At 28.6% G+C, this 17,671-nt stretch overlaps 3 protein-coding genes across 9 annotated transcripts; 1 reads left to right on the top strand and 2 right to left on the bottom strand.

Annotated features, from left to right (window-relative positions):
* The first annotated feature begins 38 nt into the window (after nt 1–38).
* On the top strand, nt 39–12,790 carry LOC127071263 (putative uncharacterized protein DDB_G0282133). 6 transcript variants are annotated; one of them, XM_051010337.1, is made up of 12 exons: nt 39–244; nt 6,958–7,082; nt 7,184–7,323; nt 7,419–7,548; nt 7,667–7,804; nt 7,888–8,064; nt 8,146–9,423; nt 9,530–9,669; nt 9,920–10,266; nt 10,360–10,623; nt 10,696–10,790; nt 10,858–12,790. In XM_051010337.1, the coding sequence occupies exons 2-12, from the start codon at nt 6,969–6,971 to the stop codon at nt 11,941–11,943; spliced, it is 3,909 nt and encodes a 1,302-aa protein (XP_050866294.1). In that variant the 5' UTR covers nt 39–244; nt 6,958–6,968; the 3' UTR covers nt 11,944–12,790. The 6 variants fall into 6 exon arrangements, with proteins under 6 accessions (XP_050866294.1, XP_050866293.1, XP_050866292.1 ...); XM_051010336.1 differs by having other exon boundaries at nt 9,917–10,266; XM_051010335.1 differs by having other exon boundaries at nt 9,896–10,266.
* LOC127071298 (pickpocket protein 28-like) lies at nt 399–3,842 on the bottom strand. The gene is made up of 12 exons (XM_051010401.1): nt 3,455–3,842; nt 3,019–3,137; nt 2,801–2,926; nt 2,527–2,730; nt 2,333–2,453; nt 2,035–2,183; nt 1,754–1,955; nt 1,381–1,651; nt 1,196–1,307; nt 1,016–1,141; nt 840–931; nt 399–724 (listed from the first exon to the last, which is right to left on the bottom strand). Exons 1-12 carry the CDS (start codon nt 3,833–3,835, stop codon nt 537–539), a joined length of 2,091 nt encoding a protein of 696 aa, XP_050866358.1. The 5' UTR covers nt 3,836–3,842; the 3' UTR covers nt 399–536.
* Nucleotides 12,557–17,596, bottom strand: LOC127071293 (uncharacterized). 2 transcript variants are annotated; one of them, XM_051010394.1, is made up of 4 exons: nt 17,192–17,596; nt 15,453–15,490; nt 14,969–15,217; nt 12,557–12,892 (listed from the first exon to the last, which is right to left on the bottom strand). In XM_051010394.1, the coding sequence occupies exons 1-4, from the start codon at nt 17,313–17,315 to the stop codon at nt 12,788–12,790; spliced, it is 516 nt and encodes a 171-aa protein (XP_050866351.1). In that variant the 5' UTR covers nt 17,316–17,596; the 3' UTR covers nt 12,557–12,787. The 2 variants fall into 2 exon arrangements, with proteins under 2 accessions (XP_050866351.1, XP_050866352.1); XM_051010395.1 differs by lacking the exon at nt 12,557–12,892 and adding an exon at nt 13,679–14,218 and having other exon boundaries at nt 17,192–17,360.
* Nucleotides 17,597–17,671: the final 75 nt, after the last annotated feature.

Below are 17,671 nucleotides of genomic sequence, written 5' to 3'. Positions count from 1 at the left end.
TAAGGATGCATTCATAGCATGACAATAAAGTTGCGTGCTTTCGATAGGAACGACACAAGAATTAACATGGCGTCGAGAAGATCATTTTGCTCAACAAAGACACATCAGAGCACGCTGAACGTAAACTTTCTTTAATTAAAACAGTTTTATCAAGAATTATATCGCAAAGCAGTCACCTTGAGACATTTTAGAAGATGTCACCGGATCGTGGTTGAATTCTTTATTTGAAAGAATCGTAAAAAAGGTAAGTTAAGAAAAATGTTGTAGTTTCTATCAATTATAAAGGAAACAAGTTTATCTTCTTTTGAAGAAATTTATACAAATATGATAGAATAATAATTATGCTAATGTAAAAGGCGGAAAGTAAAAGAAATAACGAAGAATATCTTGTAATTTTTGTTTATGAAGTCTTCAAATTTTGGCTATATATATATATATATATAAATTTTGGCTATATGACACACACACATATATATATATATACACACGCACATATAATTATAACGATTCATAATATTTATTAACACATATAAAGCTCATTGTGCAAATGGATAGATTATACCTTGATTATGATCCAAAGGATGTACTTGGACTATAGTACGTGATGGAACATTTTTATGTTCAGTTAGACGACACCATAATCGTAATGTTATGAAATATAAAATTTCCATAACAGATAGGAAACTAAATCCCATAAAAAGACCAAGTAGACCTCCGGTACTTGCTAATGTAAAAATACAACATTTAAGGTTTTGTCTGAAATATATCTATACTTTTTATAATATAGTTAATTTTTAAATAATTACTTTGATACTTAAATAAATATTTTAATTACTTACAGAGAAATTCTGTAAATCCAAAAAGTTCATTCTTCATAGATTTAGTAAATTGAGAGTCCACAAAAAAAATATGTACCACTGCCATATTTTCACTATATTAGAATACAAATGATAAATCTTTTATGTCATTTAACATATATGATACATTAAATTAAATCGTAACAAAAAATACTTACGTAAAATATTTCTGATTTTTTTTAACATACTGTTCTTGAATGCCAAAATTATGTAACAATTTGCTATCTGATATCTCTAAATTATAACTTAGTTCAAAACATCCTGGCCAACAATTACAGCTTGGTCTATGTAAAACAACCTATGATTATATAAGGAACTTTTTATAAATATATACTTACATTTCAGTAATATTCAATTGATTATCATCATAGAGTTTAATTTCCATTGCTCTTCGTGCTGTAGTAGCACACAGGTCATCTTTCTTTCCACAAATTGTAGTATTTGATGATTCTAAAGAAAAAAATATAAAAATTAAAAGTCAAGAATTTATAATGATTAATTTCTAATTATGAGTCAGTCTTACTTGGCATATAATATTGGACACAATGACACATCTTTTGTGTGAAATTTGCCTCACATTCCAGGATACAGTTTCTTTGTGTGTAAGTCCTGTAATAACGTAACTTTCTCTCAGATGTGAAAAAACACTTTCTCTTCTTTTGAGGTATGGATATTATAGATTTGCTTGCTGTTGATATTCGAGGTGATACAATAACTCTGACCTCTTTACCAGGAGCTACAGCAAACCCAAAATCTGCAATTTTTGGTGTTTCAACAGGGCTGTGTAGTAGCATCTATAAATATTTTTAGAATTTTAGAAACAGTTTTTAGGATAAGAATTTTAATTCTTTTAACTTATTATAGGTTTTTAAGAGGTTTTTAAAGAGTATAATTACTTTAAAGCCTGCACTAGCTGTCGAAGAACAATAATATTCATTAACATCGACATCAAGAACTAAAGTTAAGCCATAAGAAAGGCCAGCACCATAAGGTCTCCATGGTATGGCATCTGATGGAACTTGTTTATCATATCCAATTTCAGGATTCCAATCAATACCAGTGAAGGCAAAAGTAATGTTCAGATCAGGCCAATCTCGTCTAAAAAATAAAGTACGAAATCGTAAACAATTTATCTTCATTGAAAATTATCAGAGTACGATGACGACGTGCAACTTACGGATCGTGAAACAAATGTTTACGATTTACCGAATTAAAGTTACAACAAATACCCTCATCGGTCATCGTAGGATTAAAAATCTTGTCACATTCTGTCTGATTGCCACGCCATTGACAGTAATACAACATGTCGTTACATGATTGCGATACCTGAATAAAAAGGTAGTATTACAATTGTTGATAGAAAACGAAAAAAGAAAAAAGATCAGAAGATTGGCATTGTTACTGCAAATTGAAAAAAAGAAAAAAGTAAAACGTATGATACAATATGAAAAAAAGAAAACACAAAATTTACGCACATTTATCATAAAATGACGCATGGCATTCCATTCCACTGCTTTTTCTTTTAAATCGAAAGCAATGGAGGTATTTTCGCTATTACAAAGATCCTCCAACAATAATTTCTCACGCATATTTTCTCTAAAGACATAAGATACGATAAGAGCATTTTTAAATTGAATCGGTGTATTCGATAAATATATTCGTAATTTACCCATTCCCTATACGGATCGCTTCGCTTCTTTTTACATTGTTCATATTGCAAATGGTAACTGCGGGAAATGGAAATTCGTTGACAGAAACAGGTTCGGGACTTAAAGAAATTATAATGGGAGACGAGACCCACTTTTGATATAAAAACCAGATATAATATGTGGCTGTTAGTACCGCGGTGGTGAAAGAAATTATCCAAAAGATTCTATAAGAAAAAGTTTTATTAATCGGCATCTTCTGAGATATTATTCGTTATGTTTTACTTGATCTTTTACCTTTCTACGATCGATAATTTTGAATCTCCGACATAACGTAAACCATGAAGAGTACTGTTCAAGCAATATTGTTTCACAATGGTATTAATCTCTGTAGTCTTTAAACAGGTTTGTACATTTTTCAGGCTCAAAGATATAGAATAAATCAAATGAGACAATTATTAATCAGCATTAAGAGGATCGATTAAACGTTTAAAAAATGAAAGAATGTTCATTACCTTTTGTCACGTTTTTCTTCGTTTTGCTCGTAATTCTTTGAAGTAATCGTATCTCTTGTTGTTAAACCATTCCGATTGTATCTTGATCGTAGTGTCGATTCCCTCGATCGATACATTCCCTAAAAAAAAAAGGAAATTTTTCTTTGAATAATAATTATTTCTCAGGAAATATTTCTACTCTGTAGTATTTGATGATGAATTGATTAGCTATGGTGTTTGTATAATATGTAGGACGAAATATGAACAATGATGAAATCATTTTCAAGCGGTCACTACTACTCCGTTACTTTTTTTTAAACATTTAACATCGATTTCAACAATTTTTATCAAAACTTTTATTAAATGGAATGATCTAAAGATTAAATATTTATGAAAGAAAATTAAAAAAAAAGGAAAAAGCAAATCAGTATTATTGATTGCATAATGCATAAAATACCTTAAAATTGGTGTCACGCAAAGCGTATCCTTCGAGACGTTGAGGAGTTTTATATGGATTTTGTAGATGAACCGTGTTAATATTGTATGGAAGATAAGGACTATGATCCCTTAGATAATTCAAGGTTGTCTTATCGGTAGTTGTGTAATTTCCAATTGGTAATGTATTATGTGAATTATTATCTCGTTTCTTGATTTGACTACCGATTTTCAACGAATCGGAAGAATCTTCATATTTCTTAGCCATTGAAGATTCATCGAGGATTTTCAAATTATCGAGATACCTCGATCTCTCTACCCTTCGTATTGACATAAAATCTCGAGTTCGTTTCCACCGCGAGTCTTGATTCTTTCTACCCCCCGAGGACATTAATTTCTCCATCGGAGAGACATACTTTTTTTACTTACGTATATCTAGATGTCAGCGAAGAAAAAAGAAAAAAAAAGGAAACGAAATAAGTTAAGAGAAGAAAAAAGGAAAATGAAGAAGAAGAAAAAGAAGAAAATGAAGATGAAGAAATAGGAGAAGCAAAGAATTTAATGGAAAAAACGACACTAAGATTTTTTAAATCGAAATCGATATCGAAATTGTAATCGTAATTGTAACAAAGAATGTAATTTCCTTCCAGATTCGAATATCGTTTTTAAAGGATTGCTCGTAAGAAGTCTTTATAGAGGAATATATATATGTTCATCTCTCCTTTCCTTTCTCTCTCTCTCTCTCTCTCTCTCTCTCTCTCTCTCTCTCTCTCTCTCTCTCTCTCTTTCTCTCTCTTTCTCTCTCTTTCTTTTTTACGTGACGACAATCAAATATGTCCGATGACGCGATAAACTATGTAAACCCGACGATTCTTTACGTAGAAAGGGTTTTGAAAAAGGACGAGTGTACCAAAGCGTCGTCCTAGAAAAACCAACCCCGATGAAGGTTGCCGACTGACTAAACGATGTTACAATGACGAGGACACCTTATCAAGTTTCGTAGAAAGATGATTACGTACTTACCCTTGGCTCGATTTACCCTTCCTTGTTGACGATTAGAAAAGGGAACGGACTGACGCCTTTCTTTCTTTTTTTTTTCTCTTTTTTTTTTTACGATACACTACGATAAATGGAAATTATTATTTTTTTTTTCTTTCCTTTCTTTTATTCTTTTTTTTTTCCTTTTTTTCATGGGCGTTCATTTATGTCCCTCGAGCGACGATGATCAGTCGCGATGCTGATCTAAGATAAACGTGTAACGTGACGAGATTACGATTATGCATTATACCGATTAACCATCCTAATCGAAGGACACTTTATGTGTACGTTTAAGGCACTCTTTAATTGTTGCATGTCTTTTTAAAAAAGCGTTTTTATAAAGAAAGAGAGAGAGAACATGATTCTTTTATTTCTCTTCTTTTCATACAATTCGAATTAGTTAATAAATTGAAATAATATCTGACATATTGCAATTGATGTGGACGTTCTATATTATTAAGGAAAACATTTATTTTTTATTTTCTTTTTATTCTTTTTTAATTAAAAAAAAATTTTTTTTTAATTTTTTGTTAGTTCGATAAGGCGTATTTAAATAGTTCTTCATATTGCTATGTACCGATCTTTTCTCTCTCTCTCTCTCTCTCTCTCTCTCTTTTTTTTTTTAACTCAAAAAGTAGGTAATAAACGGTCTTCGACTATGCATTTATAATATTGATATATAATTTTATATATGAAACATTAGCGGAAATATGTTAAGTCCTTAATATTAGTAACTTTATAAATACGTTTTAGTTTATATTTAATATTAATATCCATTTTTTTTTCTTTTTAAATAACTTTTACAGTTTACAAGGTACAAATTATATTTATATTAATAAGTATATTTAAAAGGATAGAGCCGAATCAGTAAACGTTATTATTGTATCGTTTAAATATAACGAAAAGAATAACTGCAATGATTCATATCGGGAATTAATAGCACATGATTAATAACCGATAGTAAAATGTTTTTCATTTTTATGATCACCGTATTGTCTATCGATGAATCTATAAAATTCAAGGGCTAATATCGTTATGATACCTTATTAATTATTTATTCTTTACGTTTTTCTGTAAGCGCACGAATTATTTATTTTTTTTATATTTGTTTTTCTTTTTCTTTTTTTTTCTTTTTTTGCCTTTTTTCTGCCTCATAAGTTTTCACGCAAATAGCATAAAAGTTATTCGAAGAGAAAGATCTTTAGTGAGTTATGAAATACATACATTAGTTTTTATAACACATATTTATGATTTACGATGTACATTTTGTCAACGTGTTCATTTCTGATGCCGTCAAAATATTGATCCCCAATTAGAAAATATTATTAGAAAAAAAGAAAGAAAGAAAAAAAATGTATTACACGAAATAATAATTTGTCTACAGTCAACGTAGTTAATTTTTCTTTAGGGAAGAGAGGAAAGGAGTGAGTTATAAAATTTCGAAAGTATATTTTTATAATTTATTTTTATAAAAATCGACAATGAATATAAATATAACTCTCTCTCTCTCTCTAAGTGGTAAGTTTCCACTAGGTATATATGTATTATTAACTATGTATATAATTTTTCTTAACAAGTGAAAATGACATTGCACAAGTTCGTCCAGTAAAGGAACAACGTTTCGTGACAACGTTTAATGGATCTCTTCAGCATAATTACACGACAAACATTCATGTTTTTCTTATCGATGTTTAACCGCACCTCACGCAAGCATGATGTGCTGCTTGGCTAGTCATGTTTTTAACAAAACTGTTGACGTTCAACAAGATAACTATGAAAAGTGCTGTCTTATGTAACAGTGAAAATATTAAGCACAACGCATTTGTCACTTTCTTTTCCTTTTTTGTTTTTTCTTCTTTTTTTTTTCCTTTTTTTTAAATATTTTTTTTTTAATACCATTAAAAATGTAATCATAATTTTATCAAATTAGAACATAGAAATTAATTTTTAAACTTTTTATTTTAATTAAAAACTAATTTGTCAAACAAAAAATATCGTAAAGCTTAAAACGAAGAATTACTCTTGACCTGAGTCTAGATTGAACTTGAACTTACACTTAATTAAAATTTAACGGAACTTTGCGTCATAATTTTTTATATTTTATAATTTATTCCACTATATTTTATAGATATATATGTATGCATATATATTATTTTATAATATTATCTAGAAAATGATAACAAAAATAAAAAATAATCATGAGAGTTATATTTATTAGATAACTCATTTTATTACGAAGTCAGTCTTATTCCAAATACAATTAATATCGTTTCTTTCTTTCTTATGAATAATAAAGAATCATTATCGTTTATTTTATACCAATAATGCCTTAATGATAAGACTGGTAGAAAAGTACTTTTTAAATATACATGTGATTCTATCTACTACCTTAATGACTTATTTACTTTCGTATAGTTCAATTATTACGAGTTTATTTCAAATTTTTTAATGACATAATGATATTTAATTGTAATAATAATATTTCAGCCAAGAAAAAAATGTCGAAGAAGAATAAAAAGCGTAAAGAGGGCGAGAACCAGGCCGTAATTAATTGGGAAGAAGATGGTTATTTTCCAAGAAAAATAAAAGAAGAAATGAAATCCATGTGGGAAGTACGTAAATCTTTGATTTTATTAACATGCAACATAACTTTTTTTTTTTAATGCATTTTTCTTTATTAATTATTCTTTATTTATTAATCTTTTTTATTTAGATACCACAAATTTATCAATTTCTTCATTTCACCAAAGACATTCTAAATATACCCCAGATAACTATTTATGAAATGGAAAGAATGCTCGTTATACCAAGAGCTTCAAAGCAGTTAGCAAATATCATGACATGTTTATTAAGGTATTTATTAATATAATAATATTTTATATTTATCGTTATTATAATTCTGACAATGTAATTATTAAAACTTTGATCTAATTAATTTATCATTTTAGCTGTCCTATAACCAAAGCAAAACTGCATAAAATACCACCAATGCCCTATGAATTCTGGACGAATATTTTAATGCATAAAATAAACAATTGGTTCAAACTTTATTATGGAAAACACAAAGATGTGATAAAAGTTAGTTTTTATTAATTTAATTAAATGTCAATTTTCTTAAATAAATATCTATTTGATGAAGAGGTAAAATTTCAAGTTTCTTATGATAATCATTAGATATGTGATCAAAGACTTGTAGGTTCTAGAAACTATTGGTATTGAACCAGAATTCTGGGATATTTTTCCTGAGGCATCAATATTTGCTGATAGAGACTTTGAAGACTTGAGTTTTAAACAACGAGTATGGCTTTTAAAGACTATCTGTGATACTCTTATGGTAAATAAAAAAAAAATAATAATAATAATTTATTTCTGGAAGAAAAACTATTTAACATTAATAATCTAACATCTTTTTTGTAGCATACAAGAAAAACAATTCAAGAAAAAATTGCTAATCATGCATGGGAAGATCAAGTTGAAATAAATTTAGGAACCGATCGTCATGGAGCTAAATATATTTATTTTCCACAGTTCATCAGTAGCGAATTGAGAATATATAGACATTGTATGAATAATAATATTCTTTCCACTTCGAAGGTTTGTTGATGTTAAATTTAACACATTAATATGATTTTTCATCTGACACTTTTTAAGTCTATGAATCTAAAATTATTTCAGCCTATAATACCAAAGACAGTTGCAGAATCCGAAACGAAAACAAAAGTAAATAATCCTCCAGTACAGGGAAAAGTAAAAAAAAGTAGAAAAAGAAAGGCCAGATGGCAGAATGGATTATGTTCAAAGATTAGAAAGGATAAATCTGCAAAACCTCCAGAAAAGAAAATAGATAAGCAATTTTATATTTGTAATTGTATCGATAGTGCCATGAATTCACAAACTAGTGAAGACACAGACTTAAATTGTACAAGCACAAACAGTAATAGTAATAATAACAATAATAATAATAACATAAATTTAAACGATTTTGACAGAAAGAGAACGAGAAATTCAATAAAGACATCTGAAATAAGTACAATGTCAAATAATACAAAATACAGCAATACAAACTCGAGTAGTTATGATAATAATGTATCAAATGAAAGTCAGTTAATTGATAAAAATGTTAAAGAAAGTACATTTAAAGGATTTTTGAGATCGCCCGATGAAAAAGACGGCATAGCAATGATTAATCAGTTATTAAATAGATTAAAGACAGAAATGGATATAAAATATATTAACTCTCACGTAATGGTAGAAAATATGACAGATGCAAAAGATGATGTTGAAAATTCTATTTCAATAGAAGCAAATGAAAATAATTTTGAATCAATTTCAAACGAATGTGATTCAAGTAAACATTGCTTGGATAATTTATCTAATAATTCCAAAACGGATGATGAAAAATTAAATGAAATTATTGTAATTGGAAATACAATATTAAAGGATAAAACATTTCCAACGAATTTCGAAGATATTAATGATTTAGATTCATCAACATCAAAGTCGGATGATGAAAAATTAAATGGAAGTGAAACATCTATAATTAATAAGATGAAGAATATTTCAAATGATGTACCTGATACTATTAATAAATGCAATATTAGACAAAGAAAGAGATCATCAAACAATGGAGAAATGAAAGATACAAAAAAAAAAGATAATATCATTAGCGAATTTGTTCTTGAAGATGAAACACAGAATGGCATTAGAAGAAGTCTTAGGTCAAAAGGAAATCTACAAATAGAACATAAATCATTTTGTAACGATATTAACCAAATGATAAATGCAGATATTAACACAGAAGAAGTTAATCCTAATGAAAATAATCCTGAGAGAAAGAGTGAAGCAGCCTCTTTTAAAAGAATGCTCAGAGAACTTGGTGTATCCAATTTTCGACTCGTAGCTGATAGCGTTGAAACTTTGAGAAATCTTATTTCAAGTTTTTTGTTAAATACAGTAAGTTTACAAAAATATATGATTTTGTACATATGTACATGCATTAAAGATTTATATAATGATTGGTTTCATATTATTAATGGATTTTTTTTTTTTTAATTTTCAGCCAGAATCATGTGAAGTAAAATTAGTGAGTAAATTGACAGAACTATTGCAGTCAGTTGAAAACGTTGAAACGGTCCTGAAAGATACAACAAAAAAGGCTAAAGCAAAGCTACTAAAGGAATGGACTAATTTTAAGATTGGGTATGTCATGAAATCAAAAAAATATTTTATTGTCATTTCATAAATACATTCATTTTTTACCAATGTTCATCTCATAAATATATGAAGTATAGAGTCATACCAGATTTTAATGTAAACCTGAAACCTCTGATAATTGCTACAATGAGTTTATTATGTATTGTTTGTATGACCACAAACATCCTCTTCAAATATTATTATTCAAATCTTTGTGAAGTGTGTATGGCAGACAAGCTGCTGTGTGTTGTAGCAGTATGGAGGATCAGGATTCATCCAGTGAAAGTGGTGTCAGCTCTAATTGGTGGATTCTTGGATCACAGGACTATAAATTGCCAACTGCCAATGATGCAACGTTACAGACGTTATCGAAATCTACCTTATCCCCAATTAGTACCCAAAGTTGTGCCCATTCATCAGAATATAACAACGACAAAGAACAATGCACAAGTGGAAAAGAAAAAGAATATAAGAAATCAAAAAGCAAAGAACAACATGATGAAAAATCAAACCATAGAGAGCAACAAGAAAATGGGGAAAATAGTGAAGGGAAAAATCAACAAAAACACAAGGAAGATAAAGAGTGTAATAGAAAAGAAGAAGGTAATATATATATTATATCGAAACGTATGGAGATAATTTATTACAAATCTTCTTTATTTATTATCGTGGTTATTAATTGATTTTATTACAAAGAACAACAAACTCGAAGAGTTCTACGAGCGCGAGGAATTTCCTCTTACACAGAACAATTGTACCCATATGAGGAGATCGATGAGAGCGAGTTGGGTGAATGGACCGACATTAAGGCCGTCTACGCGCCTCCCAGCGCACAGACCTGTGCATCCACTACTTACTCTTCTTCGAAAAACAGACACGACAACCATTGGTCAGAGAAAGAGGACTCAGACCAAGATTGGATATTACCAGGCTCTCGCAGAAGGAAAAATAAACGTTCGTGTGAGTGTCTCGCAAAATTGATCAAAACGTATATGTTTCTATATTCAAGTGTTTCATTTTATTTTCTTTCAGCCAATAATAAAAAACTAAAATCCTTACAAGCTAAAAATTTAAATAAGAAAACAAATGTTCAAGACACGCGTAAAGAAAGTACATCAAGTCATAAGGTAAGTCGATAATAAGAATAATCATAATAAAGTACAAGAATGCCAATAAAAGAAGCTCAATTTTCAGATACCCAATAATTCGAGAATATTACCAGCGTCGTCTACTTTGAACAAAATTAAATATCCACAAATACAACAAGATTCAGTACGAACGATATCCTCTATAGAAGCAAATAAAATCGACTATGTAGATAGCGTGCATTCAGAATTAGATATAAAAGACGAGACCCCAATTCTTGATACCGTATCAAATCAATATAAAAATAATTACAATATGAATGGAATAAGTTATCTAGTACAGTCGAATCCAACTGTGATTGGTTTAACACAACCAAATACTTTCGTACAAACGAATTCATTAATTCCAAGTATCGTGCCTTCTTTTCAACCAAATTACTATATGCAAGAAGTGCAACCAGAATATGTGGTTTATGATCAACAATCTAGTTTTGTTCCATTACAGCAATCAATAATACAACAGGTACCATGTATAGTAACATCTCAAGAAATTATAAATCATTCAAGATACTCACCATATTTTATAAACGCAACGAAATCGCAATCAAATTTGCTAAATGATCAATCACCAAAAGATCAATCTGAAAATTCAAATTTAATTAAGATAGTTCAGTCGGACAATAACGTGAATAAAATACCACAGAAGAAAGCATCTACTTCGCAATCTAATTCTAGTACTACTAAACATAATACTACAAAACGATGCTCACTAAATTCAACATCGCAAAAAGCAAAAAGTTTAAATCGAAATACAAACGATCCTAAAAAGAAGACTACGTCATTAATTATTCTAAGTGATAGTGATGATGAAATTGAAATTATCAATGAAAAAACAACAAATAATCAGAAGGACAAAAGTCCACAAGATCAGGAATCTAATATTGAAGAAATAGCGAATACTACATTAAAGAATATAATTCCTCAAGAAATTATGCAACGTATACATCAAGGTTGTATCTCAATAACACCAATAAAACCAGCCCCTATACAAAATACTCCAACACAGTTGGTCGTTGTTGTTAACGAAACGGGAAATTATTATGCTTTAGCATTACCTAATGGAAGTAAGCTTATTTTGACACCTGAACAAGTAGCACAAATTAGAGCTTCAAATGGTGGAAAACTTGTTCTATAAAATACTAATTAATCTTTATCTATATTAAATACTAAAGTTTATTTTCTTCAAACACATTTTATCATGCATTTAAGATAATATTGGTTTGTTAGTAGAAGTAAATATTATGGGGATCTTTTCTTTTTTTTTTTTTCTTTTTTGCTGTTGATGAAATATTATCCATATATTTCTATATCAGTAAGATCAATAAATGTATTTTGTAGATTTATTGTTTAAATCTACTATTTATTCTTTACGGGTTATTAGACGTATATTAAAAGAATATCAATAATGTCTTGCAAAAATACGTATTTATGAAACATCTCTTTGTACAATTTTCATAATTAATTTAAAAAATAAAGTTATAAATTATTTTTTAATTAATTTAAACATTGCAAAATATGACACAAGTCATATAAAGTTTTAATCTTTTAGTAATTTAATTCAAACTTTCAGTACATTTTTTACTATATCTATATAAATATAAATACACGATATTACGTATACAAGATATTTTGCTTAACACGCAAGAAATTCTATTTTATAGAATTCTTGTATTTTAAATATGTTTATAAACAATAATTAACATAATAAACATCTTCCTTTTATGATCGAAAAAAGTAATTGTATGCAGTTTGGAGTATGAATATTTATTAAAAGATCTCAATAATTTTAGCATGCATATGCGCACAAATTGAATGATATAACACAGACATAATACTTGTATATAGTTTTATACCATGTATATAATTAAGCAATGCTGATATATTATTGCTGATATATTAATCTTTTTCTTTTTTAATATGTTATAATAATATATTCTTTCTTCATATGTAATTCTCAACAAATAAATAATAGAATAAAATTATACTCGATTCTTTTTTACATATTCATTTTTATCGACAGTAAGAAATTTCGAAAGACGTGTTCCGTTATACGGTGTATTGCTTCCCGGTGGATGGAGTCTCATCTAAAACAAGGGAAAGTTAACAATTATATTAACACTTAACATTACCAATATATTTTTTTACAAATTTTTAAACACTAACAAACGTATCTCACTTTTCATTCAAGAATTCGAAAAATTTTATTTACGTATAATTAACTAAACTAAAAAGGCTACGTACCGGACGGTGTAGAAATAGACTCTTGAAAAAATCCCGGAGTTTCTGTTTCGTTGCGTATTATAATTTCAATATGTATATATATAGCATATTGAATTTATAAGTGGAATAATAAATGCAAGAAGATTTAATTATATGTATTTACAAAAGTGTCATTGAGTCATTTATTTTCATACAGTAAAATCAAGATCGCAGTGGCTAGTAATTTCATATTTTTAGATCTTTTTCTTTTTTTTTTTTGTTTTGTTTTTTTTTTGGAAGAGAAAGTAATATTATTTATAAAAATATTCCGAAGACAATTCAAATATCATACATGAATTTGTTAAGAAACTGATTATTATTATAGTACTACAGTTTTAAAAATTCTGATAATTATTATCTTTTTTTTTCTATGACTGAAATATTAAGCAGCGTTAGCGCCTAAAACCATACCATAGGTCTTAGAGTTAATGATTAACTGCCAAGCTCTATCGGTGTTAGTTTTATTATTAATATTGTAAAAGATACAAGTTCTTTCTTTTCTTTCTTTTTTTTAATAATAAAAATGAATCGCGTTATTTATTATAATAAAATAGGACATTACCATTCTTCATACGGTTTCAGAAAGAATAATATAAATATTAAATCTCAGATTATAAGGATCGTATTTTGTATTTCTAAAAGATTTCGTTTCTTTCTATAATACAAATTACATAAATGTTACTATCTATATAAAACATACTTATATCAAGCGTATATGTTCTGTCATGTTCTCAACTTAAATTTCATTTGATTGATTGTTACATTACATTTTGTCAATATCTACAAGTACGTAATTTGTAGGGAGGAAAAAAAAACAAAAAAAAACAAAAATATATATATATAAAAGATAAGAAAAAAGCGAAGCGGGCCATTGAATGATTAGGTGAAAATACGTTATGTGTTCTACCACCTGCTAGTCAATATTACTGTACATATTGAACCCTGCGACAGCGCAGCCCGAGCATTAGTAAGATATAAATTTGGGGCGTTGTTTTGGTTTTTTTGTTTTCTTTTTGTTGCTTTTTTTTTGTTTATATAGTGTTTATGGATTTGCGCGTGGATTGGCCGTGCAGCATCGTCATTTTCATCTATTTCTCGATGTAGTCGTTGTCAATGGGTTTTGCGTCTCCCTCCGCATTTTTGATTCGTTTCTGTAAGAAAAAAAAAAGAACCAACACCAAAGGTTACACGTAGTGTTACGATGAATTCGCATGATTCGGAATGGAGCATGTAGCATTATACGATGTGTCAGGGCATTGCAAACGATTGAAAATGAAGGATGTAGCCTTATTGACGATTACTCGAAAGAGGGATCTTTTTTCTGAAAAATTATAAAATATAAAAAAATATCGGGTTAAAAAAAAAGATAATATTCAAAGAAAAAAGAAAAGAATCAATGATTTTATTCGTTGTAAATATATGTTGGAAATGTAAAAAGGAAGAAAAAAAAGGTAAGAAAATAATTCTTTTCAAGAGCTACGTTCTCTCTCTCTCTCTCTCTCTCTCTCTCTCTCTCTCTCTCTCTCTCTCTCTCTCTCGCTCTCGCTCATACATTTTATATAACACCCTATGAGAAACTAGAATAACAGTAAAAGTTGTAGAGAGGGAGTGTTGGAAAAAATGGCTTCATCAAATAATATAGTAATTCGTAATTATACGCTTACACAAGACTTCCTCCTCTCTTCGATCGATTCGCATGAATTAAAACTTGTTACTGTACAACAGCCAAGTATATACTTTTGATTCTTATGATCATAACGATCTCAATATTTCCATGTTAAGGAAACTTTCTATAATAATAATAATAATAGTAATAGTAATAATAATAATAATAATTACTATCAGTATTATTATTAAAATTATTATTATTACTATTATTATTATTATGTAATATTACTCACCATAATTCTATATTTTTCCTTACAAGCGTACTCCGATTCGTCGACATCATTGTAACAGTCGCTTTTATAATCTTCTGGAATGGGTTTACCCTCAAATTGACAAAGCCTCCATAAAGGTTTCGCTTTTACGATCATTTTTTCAAATCCAGTTGGCTTGTGCTGGGGACAATAAAACACGTCCGGCGTGTTCTTGTCGAAAACAATACTCTTGCGTATTATATCGCCTCCTTCCACTGTTATCAGAAATACCTAAGGATAAAAAAAAGAAAGAAAAATAGAATTAAAAGTGAAAGAAGAAAAATCAAGTATATATGATCACTTTCGTCCTAGTTTTTAATAAATGAATTATACTCTCTCATCATTTAACAATGAGACATAATATTTAATTTCAATTTTTTACATCTCAGATACGTCTAAATTACGATATTTCAAAGGAAGTTAAGAAAATATCTTAAGTGACATTTTAATTAAACGTTTCACTTACAGCGAGCACGACGAATAGACTGCTGGCGTGAGTGACTCCTGAAAAAAAAATTAAAAAATTACAAAAAAAAACAAAGGTAAATGAAACGAAAGGAAACATAACTCTATATATATATAAAAAGTAGCGAAAGGATATCTATTCAATTTTGTATTGCCCTACATTCAATATTGCGCAAAACGATCTAATTATATCGTTCTGAAAATTGACCAAATATATAAATCGAAACGCGTTTGAACTTTGTCCCCTAGTCATATTTATCGTGCGTGAACAAATCGATCTAGTTTTTAATCATTTTCATATCTCGTGTAATTACGAAAATTTAATTCCCATATGTATATAATTCTTTTGAACAAGAACGACAAATTTAAAATCGTTATCCATGTTTAACTTCACTAATAAACTTCAAATTAGTTTCGTCTCACGTTCAAGAGATATGAAAAAAGAAAATAAAATAAAATAAAGAAATAAAAAGAAAAAAGATACAAATAGAATATATATATAGACATATATAATCGATTGTAATAATATATCATGATATAGATGATTAAAATGAATTTTTTAACGTGACGATATGCTATCTTTCAATATTGAAAGATTCCTATGTTCCATCATCCTCTCCGTGGGGAGATGAAACATAGGATGTAAGTATATATGCACTGGCCTTAGACTCATTCTCCATTTGAGTTTAGGACGAGGTCTAATCAGAAAGATTGCGAGCGAGGACTACGGAGTTAATATGATAACTGCAATGTAATTGCAGCTACTGACCCTATATATGTACGTAGCTCTACAAATTCACGAGAATTATCAACGATTACGACGATACAATAATGCTCTCTCTCTCTTGGTCTATATCAAATTCGACGATTCACGATCTTTTTCTTTTTAAAATCTACTCAAGTAGAAATATTTTTCTTTTCTTTTTTTTTTTTTTTTTAAGATAAATACACTGATATCAAAGCATGCGTTACGTTTATTCTATATGTATATGTGTATTATTATTATTATTATTTACAAATTATACATATAATAATCTAATTTATTTTATATTTGTTCAATTCTAATATTCTATATTTAATCACCGATTGAATGTTTGTAAAATAATACAAAATACTTTTATAATACCTTAAGTTAATGAAACTTAATTTTTTTGTATAAATAATAAAATTTTGTATATATTATAAGTAACAAAATGTAGATATATTCTTTGGGAGAAATAAATATATATTTGTATAATTATGAAAAAGAATAGAATATAGTGACTCATTGAAAAAAACGATTTAAACATAAAATCCCATTCATTCTTATACATATATAACGGTAAAAAATGTTAGTCAATCACAGTACTATGTCTAAGGATCGAGAATTGATTCGATTTGATCGTAATTTAAATATGATGAGTCATGTTAAAAATAAATCTGAAATCCATAAAAAAAAATGGCGAATTTTCTATAAAAATATCAGGGTCACTAAAGAAAATAAAAAGAAAATTATGTATGAACGATTCTACTTCTCGAACTTTCTCTTTTCGATAGTTGGATTAAGAAATACTATGATTTATACTCTTGGATCAAACCCATTGTTTCGAGTCTAAATATTCCCCATGGAAAGTCTTCGAGGATACGAATCAAAATTTAAAGATAAAAAACTATACGTAATGTAACGGTATTGGCGAATCGATATACGACTATTATTCGTCGATTTAATTAAGTGAATAATGATCGAATTTTATTACTCACCCATACTTGGATGGCTACACTCTCGTCTAAGGGAGATGATCACTCGCACACCTGTAGATGGGAACCACGCGAGAGAACGTTCCTTCGTCGACTGAGAATGCGTTAGACGAAGCGTTTTGTTCATCCAACGGGTGATCAAATACTGTTGAGTACACACCTATCTTTACGACCACAAATCTGCGACTTCTAAGATCGTATATACATACATAATACCGTTATACATTCAACTATATATATATGTGTGTGGGTGTATATGTATGTGTATGTATGATATGTATATGTCACTAGATTGAACACGAATCGTCATTCCGATATTTTTCCTTTTTAACGATCACCTTGAAAAGATTTACTTTTCTTATCCTTGATTAATAATTCATAATTATTATCGTGTTGTTGTTTTTCTTCCTGGAATATAATAGTACACGCACATTATTTTTATTGTATCATAGAACGATTCTACTATGCACATAAGAGACCAAT

The sequence above is a fragment of the Vespula vulgaris genome, chromosome 21 (genome assembly GCF_905475345.1).
Source record: "Vespula vulgaris chromosome 21, iyVesVulg1.1, whole genome shotgun sequence".
In the NCBI taxonomy this organism is placed as follows: Eukaryota; Metazoa; Arthropoda; class Insecta; order Hymenoptera; family Vespidae; genus Vespula; species Vespula vulgaris.
This window is presented reverse-complemented; position numbering and strand designations above follow the sequence as displayed.